Source organism: Amphibalanus amphitrite, unplaced genomic scaffold, assembly GCF_019059575.1.
Source record: "Amphibalanus amphitrite isolate SeventyFive unplaced genomic scaffold, NRLGWU_Aamphi_draft 000834F_arrow, whole genome shotgun sequence".
Classification (NCBI taxonomy): Eukaryota; Metazoa; Arthropoda; class Thecostraca; order Balanomorpha; family Balanidae; genus Amphibalanus; species Amphibalanus amphitrite.
Window position 1 is genome coordinate 133119 of NW_024882328.1, and position 18060 is coordinate 151178.

General features: G+C 47.7%; 2 protein-coding genes across 4 annotated transcripts in view; one reads left to right on the forward strand and one right to left on the reverse strand.

The window, feature by feature from the left end:
* LOC122366844 (mitochondrial thiamine pyrophosphate carrier-like) overlaps positions 1 to 8864 on the reverse strand; it is a 35855-nt gene extending 26991 nt beyond the window's left edge. The window contains exons 1-2 of one of the 3 annotated variants that reach the window (XM_043339473.1): positions 8645 to 8863; positions 433 to 535 (exon numbers count right to left, since the gene is read on the reverse strand). The gene's annotated coding sequence lies outside the window, so the exon portion shown is untranslated. Of the gene's footprint in view, positions 1 to 432; positions 536 to 8644 lie in introns of all 3 variants that reach the window. The other 2 variants (XM_043339471.1, XM_043339472.1) reach the window with 2 other exon arrangements.
* The window catches only part of LOC122366845 (hatching enzyme 1.2-like), a 29352-nt gene extending 11744 nt beyond the window's left edge, over positions 1 to 17608 (forward strand). The window contains 8 exon segments of the mRNA XM_043339474.1: positions 9215 to 9383; positions 10950 to 11059; positions 11636 to 11729; positions 13276 to 13331; positions 13333 to 13406; positions 13566 to 13762; positions 15022 to 15121; positions 16493 to 17608. Coding sequence (XP_043195409.1) covers positions 9215 to 9383; positions 10950 to 11059; positions 11636 to 11729; positions 13276 to 13331; positions 13333 to 13406; positions 13566 to 13762; positions 15022 to 15121; positions 16493 to 16697 — 1005 coding nt within the window. The 3' untranslated portion in view covers positions 16698 to 17608.
* Positions 17609 to 18060: the final 452 nt, after the last annotated feature.

Consider the following 18060-nt stretch of genomic DNA (forward strand, 5'->3'; position numbering starts at 1 on the left):
CAGCAATGATAAACTACTATTATCCGATGAAATATCAAACTGAAACTGCATTCGATTAAACGTTTACGAATGCATCTTAAAGAACGTCTCATAATAAGATTCATAATTAAGAAATCTAATGCCATTGAAAACCACGATGAACCCAATGAACTACTAAAGGATACAATCCAAGAGAGATATTTTACGAAGCATAGATTCCCGCAAATTAGCAACATGAACAGAGTATAAAACTTAGCCCCGTGATGATAAAGACAAGACCCGGGGAAGAAGGAAGTAGGAACTTCGTAACTTGGTTAACACCTTATTAGGATATGAGACATCGTTTAATATCAAGAGATTCACGCCACAGGCCTCTGAACACTTTTTTATTCGCAACGCAACGTTTCATTTTACAGGCGAGCCATCCAAGCAATGCCCACCATTGTGACTGACCTTTGGACGGTAAGGAGACAGTGATTCTCCGTGTAGCAGACCGGGTTCCTGTCTTGGCGCTGATCCGCCCAGTAACGGTGCAATTAGCACCAGCAGAGAACCGCTAGCAACAGAGAACACGTGTTCTGTCAACTGTCATTGTCACATTGCTAGTATACGGTTCACCCGACGTAAGAACGCAAAGCTTTTTTATAGGTATAAAATGATATTGGACAATGTTGAAAACACTGATAGGTGACAAGTCAAATTCCCACGCTCCATCGAAACTTAGAGCGCGACATTATTACACTTTGCGATTTTCCATGGTCATCGGTCCTCCATCCATTCTAAGATCATCAATTTCTCTGTCACTCCGATAATCTCGCCTCAGTCGTCAGGCTTATTTTTCACTGTCAGACGGTACGAGCACCATCTGTCAGCCTATGCACACAGATCGTTTTTCTAATCCCCCAGTATAAATGTCTCACCGGGACCCCTGCTGCGCTTCTCCTGTGCCGCAAGAAATCCTGACATTGCACCCTTGACGCGTCAGTTCACCCAGCAAATCAGTGCTGTGTAGTCAGTACGATCGTAAAACCCATAAAGGCCGCCGGGATCGCAAAATAAATCCCGTGACCACCCTCGCCGCCCCGTGATGTTTATGCATGGCAGATCCGTCTTCTTGCAAGGCCAAGATGCATGTTTTACTACGCTGTCATCAGTCTCAACAGCCCCATCAATGGCAAGAAAGCTGGCGTCAGTCCACACCGTGACAATCCCAGTGCCACTCGCCGCCCCATGACTAGTCTGATCTTGATACAAAAACGTCGAGAACGTTTAAACTCAGAATGACTGTGCTATATTGGCAGGGCTGCATTGGCGGAACAAGAAACGGACTGTTTACAATATAGGCTGACCCAGGTCGGGTCAGGCGACAGTCGGATGTTTGGGTAGACATGTGGACAATGGGTCGTTAGATAATAAGGTGCAGTTTCTGCACCCAGTAAGCCCTGCACAAAGCACAGGGCCCAGCATTCAGCAAACCCATTTGAGCATGCCACGGAGCCTCCGAATCAATTTTTCACAGGCCCATCCACAGATCTTCCCACGAGCCCCTACATCCCATCAGATTCCAGAAAAGTGCGACGGCGACGCAGTCGCACTGTGACAGGGTAGCAGTGTCACGTCAAGCAGTGAAAAGAACTCTCCTAGTTAGCCCAGCGATTTCCGAACTAAAAAGGTACCTATTGATATCACGACATCCGATCGTGCTCCTTCTTCAAGGGCATCCCAGGCAGGCCAAGCAGCAGCCAACGAGGGAGCAGTCAGTAGAATCAGCGTCATGTTCCTTAGCGCACGGTTTATGCCAAACAGCCCGTTAGTTCTATAATTGCTTCCTGGCTCTCACGCGAAGCTGACAGACCATATTTTAGACTGAAAAGTAATATTGTCCCCTGCTTCGATTTCCACGCTTTTTTAACGCACACTAACTAAAAAAAAAACACACCCGACAAGTGATACAGTGGCTCAGCTCCTGGCAAACCATTACCGGTGAGCCCCGCCCTTTATCGGCTGTTAACCGCTGAGCAAAATAACTATTTTTCACGGTATCTACGTACCAGGTAACCCTTGAAATCAAACTTTGAAGATTAGTATCCAGGGGCCCGGGAACGATTTTCAAGTTGGGGAGGCGAGCCTAAAATACCTGACATGATGCATATGAAGCAGTGGCGTAGCTAGTGGTCTAAGGGGACACGTACCCCCCCCCCCCCATCGGGTTCAAAGGGACCCTCGGGTCCGAGAGGCCCTGCGGCGCCATTTGACCGCTGAGGGTTAACGATGGCCATATTTCGACTCAGAAGGGCCCCATGGGGCTCGTTAGAGCACCTCATGGGCCCTAAATAACCGCACTAAGATCTCCATAAGGGCCCACGCCGGCTTCTGAGGGCCTTTTGCAGACTTTAAGGGCCCCTCGGTGGTCTCCAAAGCCCCGTTACTGGCCTCTGAGAGTTCTTATCGGCCTATGAGGGGCCAGGTCTAGGGGCATTTTCCCGCCTGTGATGGTCACACACTTATTTTTCTGAGGGCCCCATAACGGCAACTGTGGGGGCCCTCATCGGCGCCTATGACGGCCCACACCGGTGCCTCTGAGCGTTTCACACACCCAACTCTGAGTGTCTACACCAGTGCCTATTAAAGCCCTATATCGGCGGCTCTGAGGACCCAACAGTCAACACCTGCGCATCTAAAGGCCACCCACTGGTGACTTTTGAGGGCCCCACACCGGTGACTCTGAGCCCTGAGGGCCCCACCGGCGTCTGACAGTACCATGCCGGTGTCTAAGGACCCCACAAGACTTCTTCTGCCGGCCTAAGGGCCTCTTGCCGGTCACTGAGAACCCCCTGCCGGCTTGTAGAGGGTTCGCGTCAGCAGCTCAAAAGACCCCACACCCGTCTGTAACGGCTCCACACAAGCGTCTATGAGGGCCCACAGCAACGCCTGTAAGGACCCTCACCGGCGCCTCTGAGAGAATCACACTAGCACCTCTGAGCGCCCACACCGGCACCTGCATGGCGGCCCCACACCAGTGCCTCTAAAGGTCCCTTACCGGCGGCTCTGAGGGCCCTTCGCCGGTGATTCCGAGGGTGTTATCGATAACCGAAGGCACCACACAAGCCCTTATGTGTCGCTGAGCTTTAATCCCATACCGGCCTTCCGAGGGCGCTACGTCAGTGCACTCATTGTCCCACATCCCTCCCTCACACCCGGAGCGAGTAATTGTGTTATACCTACATACAGCAACGATTTTACCACCGTTGTACGTTATGTATTTATCAAAGTTGACTCAAAATGGTCCAGTATAAAATTTGGCATGCTAAACTTATGGCCAAGGCCAGGCCCAAACCAAAGCGAGATGACAATAGCAGGTGTTGTCAAATCGATACTGTATCAGCAGAAACCATTCAGATGGCTAGGAAAAGGCCGTGTGTTGATGTTTAGATGTAGGTATACCTAAAGGAAACAAGAAGGAAATAAGTCCGGAAAAGGGAGGAAAGATCCTTTCACGCTGCCTCAATGTTGAGGGGGCGCCGCCCCCTCGGCTCTCAAGTTGGGGGGGGGGGGGGGCAAGCGCCCCCGCTGCCCCCCTGTTTCCGGGTCTATGTTAGTATCTAATATGCCGCTGTCAAAACGCCCAGGGACAAGGCAGCAATGCCTGGGGACTGGGGGGTAGGAGAAAGTCCTCTCCAAAGCTTTTCTGATCCCAAACGACGTCTCCAAAGGCGCTGCATCGACGGCCTTGAGACCTCAATGATCAGTGGGCAGATATTCCCTTTGCGCGCGGTTCTGGCATTTATCGAGGTAAACATCCGTCCCTTTATGAGCAAAAGACCCACCGCTTACCGTGGACTGACCAACACGCATTTGTTCCCTGTCTCTACAAAACAAAGGCAAAAATAACCGTTCGTTAGGTATGTACGGCCCACTGCCCAGTTATCAAAACAACGACATCACGAGTCACGACAGATACCATCTAAAAGAATATCCAGACCCTTGCGGAGACCTTCGCGATCGCTAATAATGATACGGCGTTGCCATCCGTCGGCAGAATGCCTGATATTTCCGCTCCACAGCCACTTCATGTTTTGACCGCGACCCACTCCCGGAAACATCCTGACCCTGGCCAGGGCCAAAAGTTTCTGCCCGATGATGCCCCCAAGAGCTGTACCGCAACAGAAGCGGTAGGTACGTACAACTCACTATCAAAGCGGAGCGGCGGCGACAAGCGCCAAGGTGCAACACGACCGCGCCCTGCCCCGGGTTCAACCACTAATCCAGACACACGTAGCCAGCAGCACTTAATCAGATGCAGCAGCGTGTGCACATAAGCCTGCATTATCAAACATGCATCTTCAGCATGGTATGGGTGGTGTCTTCTAGCCAAATCACCCGTTCTAACACATCCACATTGACAACCTCATTTAACTCAACCCCAATTATCAATGTGCTGAGACTGACGGCACAAGCAAATGACTGAGACTTCCCAGATCACCAATGTCTTCCAGTGATTTCGTTAACAGTGCAATTCATAAGATGCCCCAGCAAGCAAAACACAAAACTGTAGAAAAAAAAATAGAGGAAAGTAGTACATTTCCTTCAAGCTCCACAACTTATTCAATTAAACATTAGCAGTCATCATGGATTCCAGGATTTGAAGGTTGTTGGATATAATTTCACCCAGACCCCATTGCTACTGGCAATGTGGTACTAGAGTGTAGAGTTTAAAATCAGCTAATCTTGTCATGTGCCAAAATTGCTTAAGTTGTCCATTTGTGCTAAAATTTATTCATCCACCTGTGTGGCAAGATTTCAGAGCATGGAGTTACGCTGGTCGCTGCATCAAAGTTTAAGTGCAGTGAGTCCACCCGCCATGCGTAACATGGCGAATCTAACATGGATTTTTTCAGTCTGGATATAGGGCTTACATAGAATCAACAAACTCACATGCTCCGATAGGTGGGCAGGAACCCACTGCTATTGCTTGACGACGCTTGGCGACGTTCAACAAGGTTTTCCACACCTATCTCTACGCAGAAGGTTGAGGCCTCACCTGGGGCCCTGGGCGGCCGTTCCTCCGCTGAGTAGACTCAGGGCGGCTCGCCAGTTCGAGACGGCGACAACCGGGGCGGGGACATCTCGACCCGCAACCTCTCCAGAGCCGCCCGCGGGGCGAATCTGCTGCTAGATTGACCAGCGTACCGCATAAATTCGGTGACAGTCTTTCGCCAAAAAAATATGTGACCACCCTGCGCCGAAAAATTCGTCCCCCGCCATACCCTGAATTCGGCGCATGCGAAGTTACGCCAGACGTGCGCTGAAATTTTCGGCGTAATCCTGCCACTACGCCGGACGTATTTGGCATAACATGTATTTTTTCCAGTCTGGGCATCAAGTAGTGTCATGCACTAAGACGGGGCCCAAGTTAATACATTTTGGCCATCTTGGTCAATAATATGAGGAAGAACATATAAAACCTGCTAGCAGATCATTAAGTTTATGATATACCCAGCCAGCAATTTTGCTCCGGGCCCAAGCAGGCTCAAGTGCGGATTGCCCGAGATTTTTAGTCGGGCTAAAGTCGGCTCGGGCTTGGGCTAAAGTCGGCGTATGACACAAAAACGCCGACTAAAGCCCATGCTCTGCCGGAGGTATGCCCGCTCTGCGAGCTCCGGACAGCCGTAGTTTAGCCCTAGTTGAGCGACGATTGGCGTTAGCCCGATTTAAGCCCGAGCAGTGAATCCATTTATATAATGGAGATTACTCTGGGCCCGAGCGGGCTGAACTCCGGCAAGCCCACTCTGTGTGCCCTGTCTATCCCGACTTAAGCCATAGAAGTGAATGGGGTTTATACATTGCAAACTGCTGTGGCTTTGCTCAGGTTCGGCTCGAGTGACGGCTCCTGTTTTCTCAAGTCTCGACTTGACTTCATCTTGCTTTTGCTTCACACTGGATCAAGTAGCAAGGAGCAGCCAATGCACTTTCAGCAGGTTGTGCGGTTTCAATGCATATTTAAAATTGTTACGGTCGCTCATATGCTCTGTTAACCGGTCATCGAGCATTGCGAAAGGAAAGTAGTGGTTGACTTTGATAGTGAATGTATATTATAAACGACTACAGACACTCAAATGAAACACAAATACATGAAACAGTGGAGTGCAAACTGCAGCAATAATATGACATAAGTCATGAAAAAGCGCCATCAAAACTAGGCATAAAACAATCAAAGGCCCGCTAGCCTCCTTCCCCGTTCATAATAATTGGTTGAACACTCAACCGAAAGCATAAAGTAAGGACAGCAAGTAATCGCTCATAAGACATAAAGCAATTAGCAAACAATCGTTTATAAGGAATTTCACTCTGGTGAATGGGAGCTTTGCAGGCGTCTGGCTCCTCCACACATATACACATCTGCAGTAGGTGGTAGGCCAGCTTTCGGCGCAGTTTCAGTATAATGTAGGTATACCTACCTACTTAATTATAAGCAGGCAGTTTCCGCTAAACCACTTGGCGAGGGCGACTGCGGCGTCCACCCGGTCCTGGTTTGTATAACTATTCCATTTTTTTGGAACCATTTGCTCTAATGGTACGTACCTGAAAAAGAGATTAATTGGTTTAATTTACATTGCATGTTTGCTTGAAAAATAACTTATTGTTGCATTAATACTGTAAAAGCACTTCTCATTGATCCGTATAAAATGATCATTCGATTTTCAACGCGGACAGAGAATGAGCGTGCTCGGTGATAAGTAGATAAATATTTGTGTTTTGTATTTCATTTTCCTGGTTCAGAAGTGCTGGTATTTCACAAAGATATGAAGGCACGGAATGCGGCTTTTCTGAGCGAGGGTATAAATCGCCAGGCTGAACAGCTATTCAGCTTCATGTTTGATGGCGTGAAACTCAGTCAAAATCATGACGTTTACATACGATCAAGCGCACCATTCAATACACTTACCTACCGTAAAACTCCATGCCAGTCCACGTGATAAGAGCAGTGAGCACTATCCCTTCTTCGCGCTGTCACACGCGCCCAAACATCAACCACCAAATGCCCCAACAACGGTGTGTCGTTTCGTCGCACAGCGCACAGACTGTCACAAACGCTGCACATGATTGGCGCAGAGCTGCGCATGCGCGAACAGCCGAACAAGTATGGCTAGGCTCCGGCTTTACTCCAGTTAGCCGAAGGACACAGCCAGCTTGATCAGCCCGCGCTCCACCCAAGTTAAGCCTGTTTTGGATGCGCGGGCAGATGTCGGGCTGAGCTACTGCTATCCGCACTTGGGCATAGCTGCGGCATGCCCCAGCTCAGCCCTAGTAAAAATGCATTGGTTTTGATCAAAGTGGGCAAACCCAAGCTAAGCCCAAGCTGCCCAACGTTTGCCACAGTTCAGCCCAAGCGAATTGCTGGCTGGGAGGTATACCGGTATACCTACGTACCTACTCACTTTACTTGAAGTTCTCAACATTTGCATATGATCATGCAACCGCATCACTAAGAACCACTGATGACTTAACACAGATCAGTATTTCATCTACTTAAGTGACATTCATTAAGATATTACCAAAAGCATGTGCAAATAAAAGGGTCAATACTGAACTACTGACAGTAGGGTAACTGTGGGGAAAACGCACCCCTGGGTTAAACGCCTCCCCTAAAAAAAATCGTATTTCTTATCGACGGGTAGGTGTTTTATCCTGTCTTTCAGAACAGTCAGCTGCTTGTTTACGTAGGTCTCTATTTCCGGTTCTGCGTCTTGAGGAGCAGCGTGGGTAGGTGCTGATGTTGGTTTTGGGTGTTGTTTTTGTTGTTTTTACAGAAGATTCCTAAGATTTTGATGCCCTCTTTATATCACAAAACTTGCTATTGTGCACGTCACTCAAAACTGCGTTTTATTGTCATTCTGTTGAATGTATTATGCTGCGGCGTTAGTGGCGCGTTTTTTGTCAATATTTTGTTGACCGGAAATGGAGTGGATGGGGCAAGACGCCTACTCGATGCATGGGGCAAGACGCCCCCAGTTTTCTGAAAGGGGGGCGTTTTGCACGGTGGCGAGAGTGCAGGGTAGCGCCCTATAGGTCGGGGCCGAAAAGGCCTCTCCCTGTCCTTTTTTGCTGATATATCCTAAACGACTGCAGATATCGTCACCAAACTTTCAGGACTCCTCCGGGCATCCATTTTACACATTGCAACAAAATTTTATTCCAAAGGCTATGATAGGTTGACCACAAATGACGTCAGAATGGCGTCAAGTTCTGCCATGTTCATCATTTTCTGTTGATGGATGGGGTGGGGGCGCTTTGCACATGGGTGTGGGCGTATTACCCAGGGTATGGGGCAAAACGCCCTTTTGTAAGGGTATGCGAAAACCTTTTTGGGGGGTTAAATACCACACGCAGGTGTCTTTTCTTGGTCTCAAAGCGTAGTAAAAAGAATGAGCTACATGATGGTGCCCAAAGGTTAAAGTAATATGTGTTGGGTCGAGTGTCAGAAGGTTTTGCGCTTAAGGGGGGCGTTTTTGACCTATTCACCCTAAGTTGGCCAGTGAGGTGTTCTTCCCAATTTTTAATATTTCATTGAAAATTAGAGCTAATGTCCTCTGGTTTACACTGTCACATGAAGAAATGCATGCAGAACTAGAAACATAGCGAAAATCTCCATTTCCAAACTTACCTTGAGCCTATTCAGATAAAATTAATATAAGAAAACATACCAAGAAACATACCACGCACAGCAATCTCGAAAACTCGAAAACAATTACAACACACTGGAAAATTGGGAAATGTCTGAAACCTGTTTGCACTTCGCTAGCTGCAAGCCAATCTCGGCATTTCATTGGTGGAGTGAGCGCTGGGTGCGCGATTCACCAATGAAAAGCCAAGAGTCGCCGGCAGTTTGCTTCCATATATGGAAAACTAGCAGCATGAAGCATGAACGAACAGCACTAAGCCAAGGCCACTAAGCAAAAGACGAACTGGCGCTTTAGATACAAAATAAAATTGCTAGACAGCTGAGAAGTGACACACGTTAGCTAATTTCTTCGCTTTGTAGCTAAGGTATATTTGATATGCCAGTTACAGTGTCGCTTAGGTTTAAAATTTGGTTGAGCATCATTTTACCTTTGAAATAAATATTTACCGTCAATTATGAGATGACTGCTGGCCGGTCTCAGCCTCTATCTACTTCTTTGCAGCGGAGGCACCACCCGGCGCCTTACCAGCCCTCGCCCCTGTATGTCGCCAGATGGCGGTGTTGGCGCTGCTGGGGGCGCTGCTGCTGCTGCTGGCCGGCGCTCGGCCCAGGTCCGTCACCCAGGAGGACGTCGACCGGCTGCTGCGCGACCTGGAGGACTCGTACCGCACACAGCTGGAGAAGGACCGACACAATTCGCCGGACTTCCGCAATGCTCTCAGTCAGTATCATCAATCAGTGCCGGAGATGCTCGGTTGGTTATGCGGAATGCTAGCGTTCCTTAGGGCTTTTCTGGGAGCCTGGGTCGTTTCTGGCAGTTTTTTTCTCGAAATAGCTGGACCGAATTTCCAAATTTAAAACACCATCAATATTCCCATCGAAGATCTACCAAGTGGCAAAAGGTCACTGATCTCGGTGCTCCCCATAACGTTACTCATCAATTGAACCGTAAAAACATTTTTCACCGTCTGCGATAATTAACCCTCGCTGAACCTATTAGTTTTCTACGTATTGGCCGAGGGAGAGGATTGGTGGAGCCCATCTCGCCGTTTCACCTCTAACTGAGCTAGAGTATCTAAAAAAAAACGAGCGTGTGCGCCGTTGCGAGACCCATCGAATGGTATCCGATTTTTAAAGTCTCGGGTCAACCAGTGACCTGTTAGATCAGGTTAACCCGCGCACCGACGGGGGGGCGGATATCCGCCCCCCCCCCTGAGGTTTTTCGCGAATAGCGGGAAAACCGCGGCGCGTAGCGCCGCGAAATTTGGTATGACTATTCCCTTATCAATTTTACACATGGTGTGCAAGTTTGAGCCTCCTACCTTTCAAGGTCAGGTCACCAGGTCACTTTGAATGACCCAACCTCAAGTCACTTTTTTGCAACTTTGTCACCGTGCCAGAGCTACAGTAGATGTCGGAGGCCTTTGAAAGTCGCAGGATGTTATTAGGTCATTAGTAGCTACAATTTGTATATCTCGGAATTTTGATATCGGTGACCTAAGGTCAGGTCAATTTCGCGACCTCCCATTATAAGTCAATGGGGGAAAAATCAACTCCCTGTTTTTACCACTAAAACGGGTCGGAATGGCCCCATATACCATACATGACTTCATATACGATCAACCTTCACTACCTTGAGGTCTGTTTTGCTGTTGGGCAGCTGTGAGGTCATGTGACGTCATCAAAGGTCACCAAAGGTTTTTGGCCAATAACTCCGTACAGGAACAAGATACAGACGCGTGGATGGTCTCATTGTGTTCAGCTCGTCAAGACGCATCGAATGATATACATGATGACCTCGAGGTCACGTGACCTAAGGTCAACCTTTGACCTTGACCGTCAACATATATATCATTCGATGCGTATTGACGAGAGGATCACGATGATGCCCTTAGTTTGTTTCTATCTTGACTAATTCGAAAGTTATTCGAGAAAAACTCTCTCCATATTTAGCGCCGCCATTTTGACTTTTTCGACCCCTGTGACGTCATCTTTGACCTGACCTGAAAATGACCTTTGTATAAATTGTAGATCTTTACCGTGCGTATCCGATGCCGTTTACCGCTTGTCGCTATTTTGCTTCGTTCTCGAGATCTGAGGGGGGGGAGGTCATCCGCCCCCCCCCCCCGTCGGTACTAAGTTGGCGCAGACCCCCGTCGGTGCGCGGGTTAAGTGTTCCAAGATTGGACCTTGGGCCAAACATGGTCGCAGGGCTACCGGTTCGGTTGAGGATCATTGTGTTCGCCATGTTCAGGCGCGTCGAATGACGAGGGTTTGCGTGTTCCAGCTGGGGAGCTGGAGAGCCCGTTCGACCGTCTGGCGGAGGAGCTGGAGGATGCAGACTCAGAGGTCAGCGCCGGCCTCTACGAGGGCGACATCGCCGGCGCGCCCTTCCAGGTGGGCTGTCTCACACACTGTCACAGGGTCATAGTTTCACGGTGTCACATTGTCACAGTATCACAGCGATACAGTGTCACAGTGTCACAGCGTCATATTGTCACAGCGCCACAGTGTCACAGTGTCGATTTCACCGTGCCACAGTGATACAGTGTCACAGTGTCGGTATCACAGTGTCAGACCGCACTGCTGACCCACCGACAACTGGAGACTGCAACTATTAGAAAGAAAATAACACCAGGGGCTTCCCGCTTCATTGAAATAAACGTATGCGCTGTAAAAAAAACGTTTTAAATCTCACTTTTCACTTCACCGAAACAGAGCATGCAGGAGTAACTATTATCTAATTATTGCAAATATCAAAATTATATTTTCGTTATTCAAAAGAAATGTACCTACATCATTTAAATCTCCTTTCCATGTGAATTGAAACAATGTTCCGTTGAAGTGTGTCACCAGGTATCCCTCTCACACAACCTCCTATTGTCACTCCGGAAGCTCGTGGTGGTGTTACCGAGTGATGACGGCAGCTGTTCGGCGGCCTGGTGCGGTGACAGTGACGCCCTGTGTTTTCAGCTGTCTCAGTTCAGGGTGGCACTCAACCCGGACGAGTTCCCGACACGCCGCTGGGACACCGGCGTTGTGCCCTACGTCATCAGTCCCAAATATAGTGAGTGACGACAGCCGTGTGCACCAGTTACAGGGTTCAGTTTGTTCGGCTATGCCGAGCATTTGTGATACGGTTTAGATGTCTTTCGATAATTATGTTGTTCAGGTAGATACTTTTATCCTTGAAGACGTCACATAGCCTGAAATGAGCCTTCGTTTCGGAGCAACGGAAACGCCGTTCGATCTTTCAAATAGAACTCAAGGGTATGAAATACATTAACCCGCGCCCTGCTGGGGGGGGGTGTTTGAACACCCCCCCCTTGTGGTTTTACGCGAATATCTCAAAAACGGCGGCGCGGAGCGCCGCCGTTTTTGGTACACCTTATCATACATCAATTCTACACATGTTGTGAAAATTTCAGACCAAGGTCATTCAAGGTCAGGTCACCAGGTCACTTGAAGTGACCTCACCTCATAAAAAGTTTCAATGTCTGTCATAGCTACACCGAGTGACCGATCGCTTTGAAACTTTCAGCGATTGCTAAGGGCAATAGCATGTACAAAATGTATATCTCAGAATTTTGATATCGATGACCTAAGGTCAGGTCAATTTTGCGACCTCCCCATTATAAGTCAATGGGAGAAAATTGAAATGCGCCTCTTTTGGACAAAAGACATTATAAACACTCCCAAACATCGAATTACAAGTGGTTTAGGCACACTGAACATGAAAATGGTGTCCGTGACCCTTGTTTATGCCCTGAGGTCATCTTAGGTCACGAATGGTATCTAACAGTTTTTCGCAAATAACTTTTGATAGAGGCATGCTAGAGCGATGAAAACGCCTTAGATGTGTTCAGCTCGACGATACGGATCGACTGATATGCAACATGACCCTCTCCGGTCAGGTCATGACCTTGACCTGAGGTCAAATTTTCAAGTTGACCTTTCAAGGTCAAGTTATAGTTCATTCGATGCGTCTTGACGAGAGGAACACGATGCCGGTAAAAGTAACCTCGTACAAGGCTTGAGTCGACAGTTACTGCAGAAAAACTGTTTCCGAAAAAATCGGCTATTTTTGCAGTTTTTGCCCCCTGCAGGCAAAACCGTTGACGTTAGGTCAAATCTGAGAGAATTACTCAGAAAGGGCTTTAATAGGGCTATCGAATGCGCTTTTCCGCGGCGCTGTAGCTCTATTGGTTCTCGGGTTATGCGTTGGCTTCTTGGAAATTTTCGACATTTGACCTGGAAATCGGCGAAATTTTACCTTCAATGACCTCTGGTGCCCTGACCTTTGACCTGACCAAAAAATTGACCGAAGTGATTTCGTCATTATTTTTGACGCTCTTTCGAACGCCGCCTTCCGCGTATCGCTACGTGGCCCAGGAGCCGAGTTACAAGGGGGGGGGTGTTCAAACACCCCCCCCCCCCCAGCAGGGCGTGGAAATCCAGGACCCCCAGCCGGGCGCGGGTTAAAGAACTAAAATAAATGAATAGTTGGAGGTGTGAAGATTGGTTGGGTGTGGATAGTGTAGATGTGCGTTTGGAAAACAGCATGAGTACTTGATAGATGGGCTGATCGATTGACTGAATGGCTTTCATTTCAGAGATGAAGGAAAAGTTATTTATAGAAGACGCCATAAGAATACTGAACTTCATGACAGTGCATCAAATTCGTTCCTTGGGATGGCGAGGCAAAGGACTATCTGGTTATATGGCCCGTCAAAAAGCCAGCCGGGTAAGACGTTTTACAACATTGTTATATCGAAATAATAAAAGTAAATAATGCGAAAGGACAATTCAATGTAAAATAATAATGGCAATTGTGAAACATATTATACCAATGATTAATGAATTCAGCATTGTATTTTTATTGACATAATCTTTCTATTCTCAGGTGCTGGTCGTTTATTGGTAAACTGGGCGGTGCCCAGATCGTCTCGCTTCAGCCGCCCGACAAAAGGTCCAAACGGTGCTTTGTCGCCATTGGGAAACCCGTGCACGAAATAATACACGCGCTCGGTTTCTTCCACGAGCAGTCGCGCTTCGACCGTGACCAGCACGTGTTCATCATAAAGAAAAACATCATACCGCGTACGTAAAAACATGGCAATGAGCCCCAGCTGCCAAACGGTAATTTTGCGCCAGTGGGTGAATTTTAACCACGATTTTAATCCTATCATATTTTTCTCAGCGAAGAAGCTACAATGTATGCGTATCAACCATGTCATAATGAGCTTAATTAGTTGGATGTCATCGATGAATTTGAGTTTTATTTATTTCTTTATTCATTTATTCATTTATTTATTTATCTACCTATTTATCTATTTATTTATTTATTAATTAATTTATTTATTTATTTATTTATTTATTTATTTGTTTATTTATTTATTTATTTGTTCAATTTTACCTACAGGTAGGCAGAGTAGGTATTTTCAATAAATTAGGTACGTATCATCGTTTAAATTACCGACTACAGTTAACTGATATGAGCCAATTCAAGGATATGGAAAAGGATACAGGCAAACTTAACACTATTTAGTTCAGTTGTTGCATTCACATTTATGATCACAGCACTAGCTATTCGCCGTTTGACAGCCTTTTGTCTACCGTGAGACATGGATGGCTTTTGTCCCTGCTGTGCAATAGCTCTGGCCGATCTGGCTGTGCCTGTTGGGTGACAGCGATGGATGTCTGCTCTGTCCCGGGTGCTGACGGGCTGGGACCGTATAGGCTGCGCCCCGGCTCTCAGTGATATCCGATGTCGGTCGGCCCCTGTGCACCTGTCCGCGCCCGAGTGGAGGGCTACCCACACAATGGAGCGCCGTGCTGACCAGGCGCGGTCCAACCCCCGCGCCCTGCAGTCGTGTCACGTGCCGGAGGTCGCCCCGCAATGGCCGATCACTCAGAGATCCATAGCCGCTGCTTGCGTCAGAACAAAACACCCTATATTGCATTGCAACACTCCATTGCATTGTCATTTCCATAAGCGATGTTTAAACGTCTCACATTGCGTGAATGTTTAAGTCCACTACGAGAAACAAATGATTTCATGTATTTAGTCATCATTCACCATGCCACTGAAACACTCCCTAGTGCGTATTTTCGGAGGTGTGCACAATGCACATTGCACCACACAATATAAGCAGTTAAGCATTTTAAGCATAAACAATTTAAGCATGAGTATTTTATATAAAAAAGTAGAACAATGCCTATTAGATGACTCTACAGAAATGTTTCCGTAGAATAAATGATGAAGGTGTGCAAGTAATAAATATTATATAAGAACGCTGTTAATAATCAGATGCCAAGCATCCCACCGGTTATTATCCGACATTTTATTCTATTTTCAGGATTCCTAAACAACTTTGAAAAGCACGCAGCCGTTAACACCACCATCGAGTACGCCTACGATCACACAAGCGTGATGCACTACGGAGCCAAATTCTTCAGGTGAGTAGATATATAGATCGACACTGCATATATCTAATACCTACAGCATGCCGGCAACAGCCTTGGTTTGGTAGGTCTCCAAGCGCTTAGCCTGGTAAGTTTCGAGTCCGGTAACATTGTAACCTGTTTTGCATTACAACATGGATTTGGACTTGTCACCGTGCATTGTATGTTAATCACCGGTGTTTAGCTTTAACGTTAACCCGCGCACCGACGGGGGTCTGCGCCAACTTAGTACCGACGGGGGGGGGGGGGCGGATGACCGCCCCCCCCTGAGATCTCGAGAACGAAGCAAGATAGCGACAAGCGGTAAACGGCATCGGATACGCACGGTCAAGATTTACAATTTTTACTAAGGTCATTTTCAGGTCAGGTCAAAGATGACGTCACAGGGGTCGAAAAAGCCAAAATGGCGGCGCTAAATATGGAGAGAGTTTTTCTCGAATAACTTTCGAATTAGTCAAGATAGGAACAAACTAAGGGCATCATCGTGATCCTCTCGTCAATCCGCATCGAATGATATATATGTTGACCTCGAAAGGTCAAGGTCAAAGGTTGACCTCAGGTCACGTGACCTCGAGGTCATCATGTATATCATTCGATGCGTCTTGACGAGCTGAACACAATGAGACCATCCACGCGTCTGTATCTTGTTCCTGTACGGAGTTATTGGCCAAAAACCTTTGGTGACCTTTGATGACGTCACATGACCTCACAGCTGGCCAACAGCAAAACAGACCTCAAGGTAGTGAAGGTTGATCGTATATGAAGTCATGTATGGTATATGGGGCCATTCCGACCCGTTTTAGTGGTCAAAACAGGGAGTTGATTTTTCCCCCATTGACTTATAATGGGGAGGTCGCGAAATTGACCTGACCTTAGGTCACCGATATCAAAATTCCGAGATATACAAATTGTAGCTACTAATGACCTAATAACATCCTGCGACTTTCAAAGGCCTCCGACATCTACTGTAGCTCTGGCACGGTGACAAAGTTGCAAAAAAGTGACTTGAGGTTGGGTCATTCAAAGTGACCTGGTGACCTGACCTTGAAAGGTAGGAGGTTCAAACTTGCACACCATGTGTAAAATTGATAAGGGAATAGTCATACCAAATTTCGCGGCGCGTAGCGCCGCGGTTTTCCCGCTATTCGCGAAAAACCTCAGGGGGGGCGGATATCCGCCCCCCTCCCCCGTCGGTGCGCGGGTTAAATATCAACTTCGAGCAACAACAAAAGAAGTACACGAACGGACTAGGCACCGTAATGGGCACATGTTCACAAAAACAGTCAGCACCACTGTCCACTGATCACCGGGTCTGACTTCGCATACGATTGGCTGCCCTATCTTACCTTCATCATCTGCCATCAGTATCGACCGTCGATCACCGACCATGGTGCCCCTGAGGAACAACACCATCATCGGCCAGCGGAACGGCATGTCGGTGCTCGACTGCTTCAAGGTGAACTCGTACTACGGCTGCCTGAACCGGTCGCCGTACGAGCGGCTCAAGTACAGCAGCATCTGTCAACTGATGGGAGTCAGAAACAACGAGGCCTCGTTCAACGGCTTCTAGGAAACAGACCTGAGCGGCCGCGCGTGCGTCGGTCGCTCCTGTCGGGTGCTTCTCTCGTCATTCTTCGCTCCCGTCGAGTGCTTTTCTCACCATCCCCCGCTCGCTCTCGTGAGATGCTATTCTCTCACCTATTTCCCGCGTGTTCCTGTGAGGTGCTCCTCTTATCCGTCCAATGTTCGACGTGGTTCCTTATAGAAGCTCGCCAATGGACTCGAACAATCGCCATCGTGTGCCTGATTGAAGTCGTAGTACGTGTATGATGTATGCACTTACTATTTTCATACGCCGGCATGCATTTCCGACAATCACATATTCAGAAGAGAAAGAGAGAGAGAGAGAGAGAGAGAGAGAGAGAGAGAGAGAGAGAGAGAGAGAGAGAGAGAGAGAGAGAGAGAGAGAGAGAGAGGAGAGAGAGAGAGAGAGAGAGAGAGAGAGAGAGAGAGAGAGGAGAGAGAGAGAGAGAGAGAGAGAGAGAGAGAGAGAGAGACGAATACAGCTGCCAGGCGGGTGTCATGCATAGATTGTGCAGTTTTCTGCCGTACCGCAGTGGTGCCGGGCTGCCGGGCTGCAGTGGTGCGCGTTTAGACATTGCCATAATTACACATACGAGTATGTATTTACTATGTTCCGAGGAGGGATGCCACTGCCCGTAAGCCATTCAGCAATCAGCCTAACTAGCTGGACTGCTGGCTGAGAGCTGGCACGATTGGTGCGTTTTATGTCAGGCGCATTGAAGCACTACACTGAGGCATTGAGGCACTTCTCGAATATAGGCACTGCACTCTGCACTATTCACTACACAAAAATGTCTAGCGACTTGAAATGCATTTCTATTCTATCAATATGTGCGAGTGACGCCCCGAGGGCATTTGCTTAATCGTACTGTTTTATGTGTTCTTATCTTTATTCACATGCACACAGACTTCTCTATATATGGACTGTGCGCTGATTTGGGAAATCAGCATTGGAAGCCCAAATTTCTGAAGCCGTAATATGAACCCATATGTTGTAACACAATACCCTTTTATTGTTTCCTGTCGACAGGCTGAATTTTATGTAATATATTTTGTTTTTGTACTATCTATTGCTCGTAGCTCAGAATAAGAAAGGCTTCTGGTCGATATGAATATGTATTGGAACAACATTTCACGTTCATCGACACCCATTGATGTCCTCATGTCAAGTTCATCTCACATTGCACCAGTGGGCTTGAAAATGGCGTTAGTCCATTTTCACCGCGGGATCCAGCGAGAAAGGGTGATTATCATCCCTTTCTTCTTCCCCCGTGTGCTGGATTGTTCACATCTCTGACATGGCTGGCTACAAACTCGCGCGACAGTGCACCGACCGCGCTGTGGTAAAG